The sequence below is a fragment of the Myotis yumanensis genome, unplaced genomic scaffold (assembly GCF_028538775.1).
Source record: "Myotis yumanensis isolate MYYU_CA2020_CCGP unplaced genomic scaffold, mMyoYum1.0.hap1 SCAF_17, whole genome shotgun sequence".
Classification (NCBI taxonomy): domain Eukaryota; kingdom Metazoa; phylum Chordata; class Mammalia; order Chiroptera; family Vespertilionidae; genus Myotis; species Myotis yumanensis.
This window is the reverse complement of record NW_027223768.1, coordinates 2,210,930-2,226,327: the sequence shown is the minus strand read 5'-3', so window position 1 is coordinate 2,226,327 and position 15,398 is coordinate 2,210,930. Positions and strand designations below refer to the sequence as shown.

Below are 15,398 nucleotides of genomic sequence, written 5' to 3'. Positions count from 1 at the left end.
CCCGCCCCCAGGATGGTAAGCAAGGCCGTGTCCTGGGCCAGATGCCAGGGCTGAAGCCTCCCTCCTGTGCGTCCAGGCACCTGAGGACACTCAGGAGTAAAGGCCGACCAGTGAGAATGCAGGCTCAGTTCTGCACCTGCTGCCGGGAAGGCGGACGCCACTGCTTGTCGGCCTCTCTGAGGCCAGGAGGGTGCTGGGAGGGTGCCGGGAGGGTGTTAGGAGGTGCTGGGAGGGTGCTGGGAGGGTGTTAGGAGGTGCTGGGAGGGTGCTGGGAGGGTGCTGGGAGGGTGCTGGGTGGGTGCTGGGAGGGTGCTGGGAGGGTGCTGGGTGGGTGCTGGGAGGGTGCTGGGTGGGTGCTGGGAGGGTGCTGGGAGGGTGCTGGGTGGGTGCCGGGAGGGTGCCGGGAGGGTGCTGGGAGGGTGCTAGGAGGGTGCTAGAGGGTGCCGGGAGGGTGCCGGGAGGGTGCCGGGAGGGTGCCGGGAGGGTGCTGGGAGGGTGCTGGGTGGGTGCTGGGAGGGTGCCGGGAGGGTGCTGGGAGGGTGCTAGAGGGTGCCGGGAGGGTGCCGGGAGGGTGCTTGGAGGGCTGTGCAGGGCTGTCTTTCTTCCTAACTCGATTTCCTGTTGAAACCCGAGTGTCAGGAGGGCCCTGAGGACAAAGCCGCTGGGAGGAAGGAAAGACACGTTACCTTCAGGTGCTGGTGCTGCAGCTTCTCCTCCTCTATCTTCAGGCGCTTCTCGGAGATTTCCTCCTGTATTCTCCTTTTATCCTGAAATACACAAGTCCCGGCATCACCTTTCCCATTTTAAATCGGTTTCCATAACCGCGTGTCCTCGGGTTGGCGCCGGGGTGGAGAGGGTGGCCAGCGACGGGCTCCTGGCACGGGTACGAGGCTGCTTTGCAAACTCCTGCTGCGCAGCAAGGAGAGCAGAGGGGCCGTTCGGGGCACCTGTGGCTGGAGGGTGACATGGCGCTTTTTCAAAGAGAACCAAGCCGCTGCCCTGCCTCCCCTGCCCCTCTCCTCGCTCTGTCTTCCCCAGGAGCACAGCGAGGTGGAGCTGTGGAGGACAGGCTGGTGCTTTGAGAGCAGGCGTGTGGGGACCCGGGGTACAGTCTGGCCCGTGGGATTGTGGTGGCCATGAGTGGGGCCGGGCGGGTGCCTGAGGCCCCAGGGGACCACTCTGTGATGTGTGGGGTTGTCTGGCCACCGGGCTGTGTGCCTGAAACTAATGCAGAATGGTGCTGGGTGTGAGCTGTGATGGAAACATTTCACAAAAGTAGATGATCAGGAAAGACAGCGAAAGATTGAGCTACGGAGAGGTGTGATGGGAAAGCGAGTTGAGGGAGGGCGCTCTGAAGGAGGCCGGGGAAACCCTGGGGAGAAGGACCAGTCCCGGCGTGAGGGCGAGGAAAAGGGCTGTGCATGTGGGAAAGCAGGCCAGGCCCGGGAGCTGCCCCGGGCACCGTTCCCTCCTTGTGTAACTGGCTGTGGGAAGACGGAGAGAAAAGGGTGAGGCACTGCTTGTCAACACTGAGGTTAAAACCAAACTCATGGAGCGAGTCAGTAGCTTTCACCAACTTCAAACTGCAGAACCGCACAAAACCCAGAACGCATGGCTGGTCCTGCACTCGGCCTGCACCGTTGAGAAAAGATAGCACATGTACTACATCGCCTGGGCTCCATTTCCGGCTCCGCCACTTGCCAGCTCTGTGTCCCTGGACAAAGTGCTTAACTTCTCGGTGCCTCGATCACCTCATCTCTACCATATGGGTGATTACACTGCCTGCCTCACGAGGCATTGACATGAAATGAGCAGATATGTGCAAGAGTTCCTAGAACAGGGCTTGGCACAGGGTCTCCTGCGAGCCTCCGTGGGATAAAATTTGCTAAATAAACCTGTTAACCACACAGAACGCCAGGCACTCATTCTGATCACGCGTGCAGCGGCCGGAGGTGTCTGAGAGATTTTCCAAGCTGCGCAAAAAGGCCGTTTCCCTCTGGTCACCATTGTCATTTTTTACCCGAGGTGACAATGTGGTCCAGCTGACTTATAAGAGTTGGTTTTAAACCTGCTTCCAGAAAAAGGGAGGCTCCCACAGGACAGAAGTGTGTTGCCAATGGAGACATCAGGAGGGATGGGAAGCCGGGCTCGGAAGGCGATTAGAAGGAAGTGATCCAAACACACTTGGCAGCGTGACCACAGCAGGGCGGCCTCCCCAGGCGGCCGCTTTGAAGATAAGAACTCGCTTTGATGTGGAAGCGCAGGTACGTTTGTTGAAGGAAAACGACGCCCTGCGCTCCAGCCCGATGTCATTGTTCGTCCCCGCCTGGAAGGAGGCGATGACCTCACCAGGCATCTTCCGGAAGCAGCTCTTTTGGAAAAACAATCGCCAGGCAACCAGGGGGCCACTTCTTTCCCTTGGATAAGATCTGGCCGTTGGGAGGAAAAACTCCCCAAACGCGTGAGCCAGGTCGCCACCCTCTCTGGAGGCTGGTATCGAGCAAATACTCGTCATATTTTAACTTTCTGCGCCAAACGCTGTGGTACGTCGTTATGGGCACCGTTTCACTCGATAGTTACAACAACACGATGTGTTGTGATGTGTCCCTTAATAGTCATAGTTACCAGGAGGCATCGCAGGAGGAGAAGCGGGTGTGGGGAGTCACTGGCCCATCCACGCTCTCGCAACCCGTCGGTGGCAGAGCCGGGATTTTTTCTTTTCCCCAAATAGAAGTTTTATTCTAAGGGAGGAGTTTGGGCTTGGCTGGCATTGGTTTCTCCTTTAGAAATGAAGTATACGTGGTGGTGACTGCACCAACACACAAGATGCCATTTAATAAATTAAACTATAATGACTGTTTTTACTGGTTTACACTGGATTTTTATTGATTAAATTTTCCCCACAAGAACAAAAGCCCCCAAATTCTTTTCTTCTAAATATATTTTTATTAATTTCAGAGAGGAAGGGAGAGGGAGAAAGAGATAGAAACATCAACGATGAGAGAGAATCATTGATCAGCTGCCTCCTGCACACCACCTTCTGGGGATCGAGCCCACAACCTGGGCATGTGTCCTTGACTGGAATCGAACCCGGGACCCTTCAGTCCACAGGCTGACGTTCTATCCACTGAGCAAAACCGCCTAGGGCTTTAATTCTTATTTTTTGAATGCAAGGTAACAATGAAACCAAAACCCACCCCAAATTGGGACCCTCCCCCAAAGTAAACAATAGGCCAATATCTTTCAAGAATATTTAGGAAAGAGAAAGCTAAATAAGATATTAGAGACAGAATCCAGAGCGCATCAGAAGAACTATGTACTTTGTCCACGTGTAGGATTTTTTCAGTATCGCAAGGAGGGCCAGTATTAGGAACGACACACTATGATTAAAGCACTTCATCCCCTCAGCACATCTCAGCGGGAAACTCCTGTTTCCATTTCCACAGATTCCCAAAAGACATTTGACAAAATTCACTATTTGAAAAATTTTAATGAGACATTAAAATTATAAGGAGAATTCCCTAACTTGATAAACTAGATTAATCTCAGCTCAAAAGGAAACAGCATGCCCAGTGTGGAAAGGGATCCGCATTTTAAATATTAAATTGAGTTCGGTTCCAGCAGTAGCCAGTAAAGTTAGACGGAAAAAGAGAAAGGAAATTAGAGAAATAATTAGTGGGGCCCCATGTTAATGTATAGAAGTCAATTCCTCCGACGTATACAAATCACAATGAGAAGATACCAGGGAAGAAAGAGCTCTACTTGTTCTAGAAACTAGAAAAACTGAAACACCATGGAGTGAACTTCACGTCAACAAGAACTTGTAAAACATTCCTAAGGGACACAATAAACTTGAATTAATTTAACTGGTGGCACCTTACGATTAGGAAGACATCATGAAGACATGGTGAATGCCAATTCCCCATAAGTTGTTATTCTCCATGAACTGTTTGTTCTCCATCCATTTCACGTGGTCCCACCCGTGCACCGACGGTTGTGTCGTGGGAGGCCGTCCTGTGGTAGGATGTTGCGCGGCATCTCTGACCTCCACCCATTGGCTGCCAGGAGTGCCCCCGAGAAGTGATAACCGAAAACCTCTCCAGCCCTTCTTCAACGTCCTGGCTGAGCACCCCGGAGAGACGCTCATCTCCAGCACCCACCAGCTAGTGAGATCCGCTGCGTGGTGGAGAGTGAGACGAGACGGACGTCCCCAATGGCCACGAAAACGGGTTTTACCGGGTCAACATGTTGACCTACCGGTGAAAGCACACGGTGGCTGGCTCCCTGATGCCTCTAGCTTCCTGGCAGGAGGCGGGCGTGTCAGAGGGCATCGGCCTCAAGCCAGAACGACACCCACTGGGTCACAGTGCAGATAGGACGTGGGGAACTCCATAGACAACGGGAAAAACTACGGGATAAGGAATCCACACTCAACGGCGCTAGACCATGTGGTCTGGTGCCATCACCACCGTAAGAGATAGGTTAGGGAGCTACTGAGAGTCGTTCTATCAGGAAAAATGTCTTGAGGAAAAAATGATACCACAGGATACCTGGGGGTCATCCCTTAACTAAGGAATTGGCCAAAAAAAAAAAAAAAAAAAAAAAAAAAAATCATCCGTGAGTGGAGACTGTTAGGAATCCCGTTCCCAAGTACCACCAGCTGGCCACAGCCCGCCTCCCAAAGCCACGGCCTATCTCTGACCTCAGGACCTCTGGTCCCCCCACGAAGGCTTCCTCAGCGTCCGCACCATCCAGCTGTCCGCCTCTCAGGTCTGGGGGGGATCTGTTGCCCACTCGTAGGTGTGATTGATTCGGGGCTTTTCCTTTCTGTCCATCTCCCCTCCCGGCATTGGGGCCAGCCCAACAGTTGCCTCCTGAGGGGAAGTTCTCAAGAAGGGATTGAGTCCCACCGCCTCGCACCAGCCTCCGCACCTGAGCACTGTCACCAGCGCTCCGGGCCTGCGGGTGCTTTGCTTTTGAACTTGGATGTTTCCAACGATGGTGTTAGACGTGCCTCACTCTCCCCCACCCTCACTGGTGGAAACAAACGGAGAGACACGGCCTTGGTGAGCACAGTGGCCTTCAGAGAGGACAGATGTGCCTGTGAATGGAGGAGGACGGAAATTATGTGCGGTCCCGGTTAAATCCACGCTCACACATGAAATCCCCAGCGGCTCTCGCCTCTTCCTCAAGCGCAGAATTGCAACAAGTGACATCAGCAGCCGCTCCAGGAGAAAGACACACGCACCCCTTTCCCACTGAAAGGAGAACCCTGGTTTTCCCTATAAGAACTCGCGGGGTATGTGTCCGTTTTTACAACATGGCAGAATGCGCCCTTCGGCCAAGTTTCTACACTTTCCAGAACCTGGAGGAAATGGTGATATTTCCTCCCATTGAGTGTCCAGTGTAGACGTGAAGGCCTCCTAGGCCCCGTGCCCAATGCCCAGTGCCCAGCGCCAGGGCCAGCCATGGGAGCTGGGGTTCCCCACATCAGAGCGCAGGGGCGGGTCCGAGTTCCCGGTGGGCGCAGGTCACCGGCCCGGCACGTGGAGGACCCCGCGCACGGGGGCTCCCCAGACGCCAGCGCCCCACGCGCTGTCCTTGCGCCTCGAGGTGCCAACGGTCAGCCTAGCCCTACCCGCTTGGAATCTCCAAACAGCAGGACCGTCCGGGAGCCCAGGGGCCCCTGGACCCCGACCCGCCGCCCGCGGTCATGGGCAGCTACCTGAGCAGGTACCTCCGCACGGCCCGCGCCTCGCTGCGGCCCTCCGCCTGGGGGCGCCCGCTCCCCCCCGCCCGGACCCGCCCTTCGCCTGCGGGGCCGGGAGCAGAGCCGCGTCCCCGGTGCGCACCCCAGGCTCTGCGCCCCGACCCAACCCCCGCCCCCCACGCCGCCCGGCTGGCACCGGGCCAGGGCCGGCAGGGGCGGGATGCCCGAAGCCAGGAGGCGCCTCCCCGGCCCCCCCGCCCGGGCCGGGCCCCGCGGGGCGGGCTGTTCCCACGGCTCCGAAGGGCATGGTGACGCTGCGGATCCCCAGTGCCCGCCACCCACGGCGCCAGCAGAGCCCGGTGACCATCCAGCTCGCCCCCCCGGAGCGCAGGGGGAGCCTCTACACGTGCCCCCCCAGCCGAGAGCGCCCCGATCCCTGTGCCCGGGACACGGTGCTGCGAGCGCTGAGCCAGTGCAGCAAAGGACGGGCCAAGTTCGACGGGCCGCTCTGGTTTGAGACCCCGGACGCCAAGAGGAGGAGGCACAGCCTCCAGCGCGGCCGCTCCGCCTTCGCGCCCCTCGGGAGACTCGGAGCGGCCCTGCCCCTGGTGCCCAGGCCGGGGCCGCTGCGCCCCCTGCAGCCCTGCGGACCGCAGGCCCCCGCCGCCCGCCCTGAGCCGCCCCTGTGCGCGCCCCACCCCGATGCGAGGGCACCCCCAGCCCCGGCCACACCGTCCCAGCCTCCGGCCCCCGAGAACCTGAGGCCCGAGGTCGCCACTGTGTCCGGTTAGTCAAGGCCGGGCCGCCACCACCTCCTGGGACTCACACCACGGGGAGCCCAGCACTTCCCCCCATGAGTCAGGGCACCCCAGGCCCCCCCACACCCGGCTGGCAGGGCTGCCCATCCCAGACCCTCCCTCGTCAGCTGGCAGCACCCACCGCAGAATCACTGCTCTGATCACACCTCTGCCCCCCTCCCTCCCTCCCTCCCACCGCCGGCCTCTCCCAGGGCACACGAGGGAAGGGTCTTCCTCCCCTTGCCCCGTTGGTAGAATTAAAGTTTGTACTTGTTTTAAATAAGAATTATAGGCATTGTTATTACCATGGAGACCGGCACAGTCTTTCTTTCAGATTCACGTGTTAGGGTTTCTTGCACCCTGCCCTTTCTCCACCTTGGCACCGTTAACATTTGGGGCCGGGTAATTCTTTTATTTTTTAATCCTCACCCGAGGATATTTTCCCGTTGATTTTTAGAGACAGTGGGAGGGGGAGAGAGAACTATGGGTGTGAGAGACACACCCACTGGTTGCCTCCTGCATGCGCCCCTGACCAGGGCCCAGGCCAGGGAGGAGCCTGCAACCGAGGTACATGCCCTTGACTGGAATCGAACCGGGGACCCTTCGGTCTGCAGGCTGATGCTCTATCCACTGAGCCACACCGGCCAAGGCGGGGCAGGGTAATTCTTTGTGGTCTGTTGGGTGCTGGCCTCTGCATGGCAGGGTTTTAGCAGAATCCCTAACCTCTAGGTGCCAAATTAGTCTGGCTCCCACAGCTGCCGTCTCGAGTACTGTGGTCTGGACCTGCCCCAGCACAGCCAGCAGCAGGCGGGGGTTGGGGGGGGAGGGGACTCCTCGGAAGGGAGCACATTGGTAGCTCCCTGTCGGCTGGTGGGCAGTCACGCACCTGTCTCCGTGGGGAGCCCACAGAGAGGAGCAGGTAGGTGTGTGAGAGACAGTGGCTGCGGGCCCCAGCCACGCTGCCCCACCCCTGTCCGTAGCCACTCGGGCTGGTTTCATCTCGGGGTTTGTAAGAAGGTAATGAAGGCTGTGGCCGGAGGCGGAGGCAGGGAGGTGGGGAGGTGGGGCGTCCCCAGTGTTTTGGCAACACCAGGCTGGCAGAGGGTTGCTAAGGACTTCGCTGTTGGTCACGCGGCGGTAATGTAATGCCTCCTGTCACCCAGGTCGTTAAGAAGGAAATTTTATAATGTCGTCGGTGTGATTCTACTTGAAGCAAGGAGCACCTTTTCCTCATAAGATAGCCCCCAACAGTGAGCGATTATCCTGCTGCCAGATTTCATAGGAATAGGAGCATGATTGAGAAATAATGTGCGAAATAAACGATCAGTCCATCTAAGTTGTATGTCGAGCTCTACTGCTGGTGATGCCAAACGTTACCCTCGCCAGCTCATTCCTTCCCACATCATCATGAAACAAACAGATGTGAAGTGCCAGCTGCTTCCCCACCTTCCCCCACGAGCCTGCGCGTCGCCACAGACACCTGGTGGGACCTGGCACCCGATGGGTGTCTGTGTTAACCATTGCGGACAACTTCTATTTCTGTTTCCGTCTAAAGTCAATTAACAAAGGGACTTTTTGTTCACAGAACAATTGCCTAGATTTTTAGTTGTTTGACTTAGACTGTTTCAGCAGTTGACTCCCTCAAATTCCAGTTCTGTAAACGGCCACCTCTTAGTTATAATGAAAATTTATGTACCTAGGACAACTATAAGGCTATTGTGACCATCAGTGATTCAATGATATGACCTCAATCCCATACTTGACCAAAGTAAGCACAATACTTAGAGATGAGTATCTGAGAGATGTTGTTGATAGTGATGTAGCTGATATGATAAAAGTGCCCGAATCTGTGAGGAAGGCAGGAGTGATCCCGAGTTATTGAAGTATTAGTCTATCCAACATTTAGGCACTTCCATACACATGCTATGTTCAAGGCGACGCAAGGAGTTGTGTAACATTTAAAAATTATTTAGAAGTAGATGCTTCCGCCAAGGAGTTTACATTCTCATGAGGAAAGAAAATCATGTATACAAGTGACTCCAGCCTCAGACACGAACGGATCCATGTCGTAACTGAGGCCCAAGCAGGGTGCGTGTGAGCTGAGGGGTGCGTGTGAGCTGAGGGGTGCGTATGAGCTGAGGGGTGCGTGTGAGCTGAGGGGTGCGTGTGAGCTGAGGGGGTGCGTGTGGGCAGTACGGTACATCTTCCCAAAGTGACCCCACAGCCACTTACATAAGCGAAAATAGTCTTATTTTATTCTTATTAAAATTGAAGTGTTTCCATTTAATTAAAATATTCTCAGTAGAATGAAAATATTCTTTTTTTTTTTTTAAATGTTTTTATTGATCTTTTTTAGAGAGGAAGGGAGAGGAAGGGAGAGAGATAGAAACATCAATAATGAGAGAGAATCATCAATTGGCTGCCTCCTGCACGCCCCCTACTGGGGATCGAGCCTGCAACCTGGGCATGTGCCCTGACCGGGAATTGAACCCATGGCCACTTGTTCATTCAGTGGCCATTCACCCCCTCAGCCACACCAATTGGGCAAAAATACTCTTGCTTGATTCTAGGAGGAGCTCTGTCCTCCGGGGCTCGGGGTCGGGAGTGTCCGCACGGGGCCGGGCTCCCCCCGCAGATGCAGGTACCAAGCGAATGCTCTCCGGCAGCTCCCACAGCAGCGGCTCTTCCTTGGGACCAAGCCGTGGTGCTCCGCGCTCAGGGCATCCTGCGGTCCGGGCTGGCGAGGCGGCCCTATCATCCCGCAGCAACGGGAAAGCTGGCCGGTTATCAGAACGCCATTTCCTTGGTGAGCTCCCCCCATCGCGGCGCCTCCCACGTGGTCTCCGTGTGGGTGGCTGTTGTGCTCGGCGCAGAGGCGCAGGGCACGTGCGTGAGGACGCTTTTCCTCCGCTGGGAGAAACGAGTCATCCTGGGTCCGCGCCGTGGGACGTTGCGCCCGGCCTCATGGTTCGCACCTCCTGGCACAGGCGTCCTCCCCGCAGGCACGCCTACAGCTCCGGGTGCCACTTTGTGCGCATCCTCAGATGCGTGACACATCAGTTCCTCCTGTGACAATGAGCCCCGAGTACAGAAGCGGATGCTCTCTCTGAGCCATTATTGCTTTAAGAAGTCCTGCCCGGCCGGCATGGCTCAGGGGTGGAGCGGCGACCCATGAACCAGGAGGTCACGGTTCGATTCCTGGTCGGGGCACAGGCCCGGGTTGCGGGCTCGATCCTCAGTGGGGGGCAGCCGATCCATGATTCTCTCTCCTCATTGATGCTTCTCTCTCTCCCCCTCTCCCTTCCTCTCTGGAATCAATGAAAATATATTTAAAAAGAAATCCCGACAACGCTGAACAGCACAGTGGTCCAAACACACGTGGTGTCTCCCTATAGTCAGAGCCAGCTGCTCGCTCTTGCTTTCACTCCCTCGTGTGCAGGGGCAGGAGGAGGAGGGGAAGGGCCCATGGCCACCAGGGAGGTGGGAGTAGGGCCACTTCCTGGGCGTGTGACTGTGACGTCCTGCAAGGCTGCAGGCCCAGAAGGGCCCAGCATGTCACTGAATGCTCCGCGGCTGCCGTCTTGAAGTTTGGGTCACCCATTGACCAGGGCTCCCCATACTGTCCTCGTGTCTGGGCCCCACGGGGGAGGTTGTTCCTGCTCGGAGGTCGTGAACGGCCTCAGTAACAACTAGAAGACCCAGGCATTGATGGAAAGGCAATGAGCCACGCGGGAGGGCCCGGGGCAGGCAGCGGGCGCGGGAGAACCGGGCTGGCCGTGCTGGCGCTGCTGCTCTCTGTGTTGGGTGGATTTCTGCCCCAGGGGAAAGCTCTCTGCCTCCGAGAGCCCACATTCTCTGGGCTGGGAAGAGGGAGGGAGGGGGTCCGGGGTGCGAGCTCCTTATGAGCACGGGTCCCGTGGCACTGGCTGCCCATCTGGCTCCGTGGTCAGATCCCAGGGTCAGAACTCCCCGTGGCTCCTCTCCAGGTGGAGTCGGTCCGAGGCAGGTGCTTGCTCTGTGGTTATGTCCATGCGTGGACGGCGCTCTCCTCCTTCGCACCCATTTCTCTGGGCCCATCCCGGCCCCTCAGCTGCCAATAACAACCCCCTCTCTCCCCTTCCCTCCCCCCCCCCACGCTCTCCATTCCCGAGTTCCACTTCTTCTCACTGACACGCACGGGGCTGTGCGGAGCAGGTGCTCAGCACCGTGAGCTGCACAAGGGGTGAGAGGGTGGCTGGCAGCTCCCTCCTGCCCTCTCCTCCCGCTGGTCTGTTCTCTGAGGACGGATCCCAGGGCTCAGCCTTCTGAGCTCCCCTGCGGCTCCTCCGTGTGTGAGGCACCAGCTCCAGCCCCGGGGCTTTCCTGCCCGAGTCCCCATGCGATTCGGGCCGTGTTTTCTAACCCACAGCCGGATGGAGACGCCAGCAGGAGGGTGTCCCTTAGTCCGCGGGAGCGGACGGAACATGGCCGATCTTACGGGAGCTTCTCCTTCTCAGGGGACTCCCTGGGCCTCTTCCCTGTTCTTTTCTTTTTTAATCTTCACCCGAGGATATGGTTGGTTATTGATTTGAGAGGGAGAGAGAGAGAAACATTGATGTGAGAGCGATACATTGACCAGCTGCCGCTCGTACACACCCCGACCAGGGATGGAACCCACAACCTAGGCATGGGCCCTGACTGGGAATCGAACCTGTGACCTTTTGGTGCACGGGACGACGCTTCAACTCACGGTGCCGCTGGCCGGGCCCCCAGTCCGGCAGTGGGGCCGGTGCGCCCGCAGAGGGGGGCTTTGGGGTGACGCGTTCGGTCCTCCGTCTCGCTCCTCCTGAGAACACTCGGGCCTGGAGTCCTCAGCCCCAGGACTGCTGACCGCAAGCCAGTTGCAGTCCACAGTCTGCCTCCACCGCCCTCCTTCGTGGAACAGCCGCTGTGTCCGTGTGGATGATCGGAAATGAGCCTCGAGAGACGTTTTAACCAAGCACTTGTATGTGACCGGCTGGACACGGAGCTCGGGGCTGAGAGCCCGTGGCCGTGATGTGGGAGGAGAAGCGCTGCCCGCGGATGAAGCAGGCGAGGAGGAAGGTGAGCGCCAGTGTGCACAGCGGGGCCCGGATCCGCACACGCAATCGGCAGTGCCCGCTTCTGAGCAGCCGCCTTGGGTAGCGTCGGCCTCGTTCTCTCGGGAACACTTCTGCCTCCTCTGAAGTTCGCTTCGCTGCTGGAGCGACGGGGGCACCATCACGGCAACTGGGTTTCCGGTGTGAGGGCCCCGGTGCCACGTTTCACGGCTGACTGTGGGCGAGCCTTTTTTTTTTTTTTTTTTTAAGAGGAGCAGGAAGGCTGCTCCGTGGTTCTGTGAAGTTACAGGCACATGCATTTGTTTTTCCAGTTCCTTGCAGTGGAAATAATGACGGTTTGGATACTCAAAACCAGGTGGAAGGAATTCGGCCTGGAGATTAGTGTGCTTGACAGCCAGGAACGGGAGGAGCACATCTCGACATGAAAATCAAAGAGATTTCAGAGCATAAAACATTCTTTCCCCTTTCTAACAAAGTGACGTCTCAGAGTTGGCGTGTTTGGAAGCACCGAGCAATCGCCTGGTGATTTTGTTCTGGAGGCACGTACACAGGATGGTTTCGGTGTGGAGGGACATGGGAGGGAAACAGTGAAAATGAGAAGATTGTCCCTGGGCCAGAGATTTTGAGGATTTTAAGTGCTTCCCAAAGAGGAATAGTCCTTGCAAAGCCTCTGGATACTGTATGTGCATGTGTGTGCGTGTGTGAATATACGTGTGTGTGCATGTGTGTGCGTGTTCCCGGGGCAGGGGCACAGCTGAGGTGGCTTCCTGGGTGAGGCCGGGCTGCAGGAAGCTGGCATTTCCAGGGTGTCCGGGCGGGAGGCGAGGGCCTGTGTGGTTTCCATGGTCACAGCACTGCTCCTGCCTTCCTCTAGGTGGTGACCAATGGGCCAGGGCTGGGCCTGGAGACTGGACTCAGCTAGAGGAAATCTGTTCCCGTAGACTTCCCCCAATTCTTTCCCTGCGACCTTTATGCAAACATACAACTTCCAACACAGCATTGCTTCAGCGTCTCACTTGGGAGACCTGCTTAATCCTGGCTAATGGGGCACGTGGAGGCCCATGGAATGGTCCGGACACTCGTACAGTTTTTAAATGTCCCCAAAGCGCACGTCGCTGTATTCAGGGACCTCCCCGCTCGCTTGTCGAGGCCCCCCCTGCTCTGTCTCCACCTGTGTTTGGCGCCTCAGTGAAGAGTCCCCGTCTTCCCGAATACCTGTCACACCCCACCTTTACTATTTTTGAAAATATATTTTTTGATTGATTTCAGAGAGGAAGGGAGAGAGAGAGAGAAACATCAATGATGAGAGAGAATCATGGATCAGCTGCCTCCTGCACGCCCCACACTGGGGATCGAGCCCGCAACCCGGGCACCTGCCCTGACCGGGAATTGAACCGTGGCCTCCTGGTTCATAGGTCGATGCTCAACCACTGAGCCACGCTGGCTGGGCACCAGTCCTGCCTCTGGAAGGCAGGGCACAATCGGTAAGAGCCACAGGTGCGCTAGAGGGCACCAGGGCCATGGGCAGGGCTGCACCGTTCAAGAGAACAATGCGGAACCCAGGCTCCTGTGCGTTTCGTGGGGGTCATCAGTTCCCTCAGCTCCTTAGGAGACAGACGCTCAGAGGTCGTGGGGCCCGTGCCCACACGGCTCACGCAGCCGCACGAAGTAACCTTGACACCACAGCTGCTGGGCCAGAGGCCCGGCCAAATCCAACACAGCAGGGCCAGCTCCTGCCCCCCGAGCAGGACAGCCGGCCGGTGGCCGGGCTCCACACAGAAAGCAACACACCGAACAAGCAGCGGCCCAGACCCGACTTCTCCCGAGAAAGGAAAGTGGACGCGAGAAGCCAGACACCTCACGAGCGTTGTCTCTCTCACGGACGGTGTCATCCTTCCCACCCGCCGGGAGAATGTCTCCTCTCCCCAACCCTCTGGGGGGCCCTGGGAACCTGTGTCCACTTCATAGAAACGCAGAGCCCGGATTAGCTGCTACTTATGCCGGGAGACACTGAAGAGCAAAGGAAAATACCGCCCCCCCCCCCCCCCCCGCCCGCCCCGCCCGCCCGGCTGTGGCATCGGGTTTCTCTAAAGCACCCACGTCCTGGCAGCTCACTTCAGTGGCAGAAAAAGCGGAGACGCTGGGGTGCCAGTTCCCCAAGTTCCTTCTCCTAAAGACAACTAAGTGAAGCTAATGGTCAGTGATCATGGCACACGGCGTTCCCAGTCCCTGCCAGGCAGAGGATTTAATAACATTAAAATCTAAAAAGCTGCATCACCTCAGGAAAGCAATTCATTTCTTGCTTTGACTCGTTCCCAGAACACACCTAAAAAATGCGTTATTTTCCTTCCCGGCATCAACGAAATATTTTCCAGAACCAGCGCCCCGCCCGCCCGGCATTCCTCCGCCAGGCCCCCGCGCCGCGGCGTGTGACCCGCTGGAGACCGAGGGCTGGGACTTCGCGGGACCGCGCTTCTCCCCAGCTCAGCCCTGGACCGTCATTTCCATCCTGCGGGGCTTTCTGGGGGGCACTCCCCCACGCACACACAAAGTTTCCACTTGTTTGTGTTCTGACTTTTTCTCTCCCCGCTTTTAAAAAGGATTTTAACTTTTGGGGGGATTGTTTCAAACAGTTTCCAAGGTGGGGACCTGTCCTTGGATCGCACGTCTGTCAAAATAGGAATCTCAGGGGAAACTGTGTCTCTGAGGGGCCGGGAGTCAGCCAGGCTGTCTCTGCGCTCCGACGGCTGTTGGAAACGCAGGCACCCTGTTTGCAGAAATCAGGAGCATGTACTCTGCACGGGGGTTCGGAAACCTGGGGGTGAGGGAGGGTCCGGAGGGCTAAGGGAGTGGCAGAGACGCAATGACAGCTCGTTTTCCACTTGCGGGGGCTCCGCGGCCCCCCGGAGGCAGCCCCCCAAGAGGCAGCCCCCCCCCCCCCCCCCCGGAGGCAGCCCCAAGGCTGGAGCGCACACTTACTGTGATGGCCTGCAGCCGCTCCCGCAGCAGGGCCGCCTCGTCCATCCTCGGAGTCCCAGCCCGGCAGAAGCTGCAGGAAGTCCCCGGCCACCATAGGTCAGGAGCCTCCCAGGGAGAGGGGCAGGGGTGACCGGGAGCCGGACAAATCCGCCCTCAGTCCTGCCAGGGAGCAGCCGGGGCCGCCGGCGGGGCCGCAGCGTCTGGGAGCAGATGGACACACCGGTCAGCCAGACAGACACATGTAATGAGGGTGCGCCCGGCGGGCGGCGCCGGCTGCTGCTCCGCTGACTGACAAGTCTGAGCGCGCTCCCAAGCCCTTTCCTCCAGGAGCTGCCAGCCCTTTGTTGTAACGTGCACAGCGAGCGCTCTCATTAACTGTTCCTTCCCCAGCCCGTCCTGCCCGGGCTGGCAGGGGAGCCCCCGCCCGTCCTCCCCAGGCTGGTCGTCCCCATGCTGGCAGGGGGAGCCCAGGCTGGTCCTCCCCGGCCGGCTGGCCTCCGCCAGCGTCACCCAGGGCCCCTGTGGGGGTCTTCGTGTTTGTACAAGGCACTTCCCCTGCCCTCTCCTCCGGGCTCTGCAAAGACAGGGCCTCACCTTGACTTGGCTGAGGCCTCTGCCTGCTGTCCGCCCTCCTCTGATTGGCTATAATCATGACGAATTCTAGGCTTTCCTTAGAACTTGCTAGAGTGGTAAACTGGCCTCCCCTCTCCCTCACCCTCCCGCTTCCCCAGTGGTTTGAGTCTTGGAGAACCTTCAGGTCACAGGGAATCGTGGGCGTGAGGGTGACTGTTGAGATCCTGGCCCCGCAGCTGTCAAGGGCCCCCCAACCCCCTG

The 15,398-nt window shown here is 57.9% G+C and overlaps 1 protein-coding gene across 2 annotated transcripts in view; it reads right to left on the bottom strand.

Moving 5' to 3' along the window:
* The window catches only part of PALMD (palmdelphin), a 37,603-nt gene extending 22,472 nt beyond the window's left edge, over positions 1-15,131 (bottom strand). For both annotated transcript variants that reach the window (XM_070395976.1, XM_070395977.1), the window contains exons 1-2: positions 14,565-15,131; positions 687-767 (exon numbers count right to left, since the gene is read on the bottom strand). In XM_070395976.1, coding sequence (XP_070252077.1) covers positions 687-767; positions 14,565-14,609 — 126 coding nt within the window. In that variant the 5' untranslated portion in view covers positions 14,610-15,131. The remainder of the gene's footprint in view (positions 1-686; positions 768-14,564) is intronic.
* Positions 15,132-15,398: the final 267 nt, after the last annotated feature.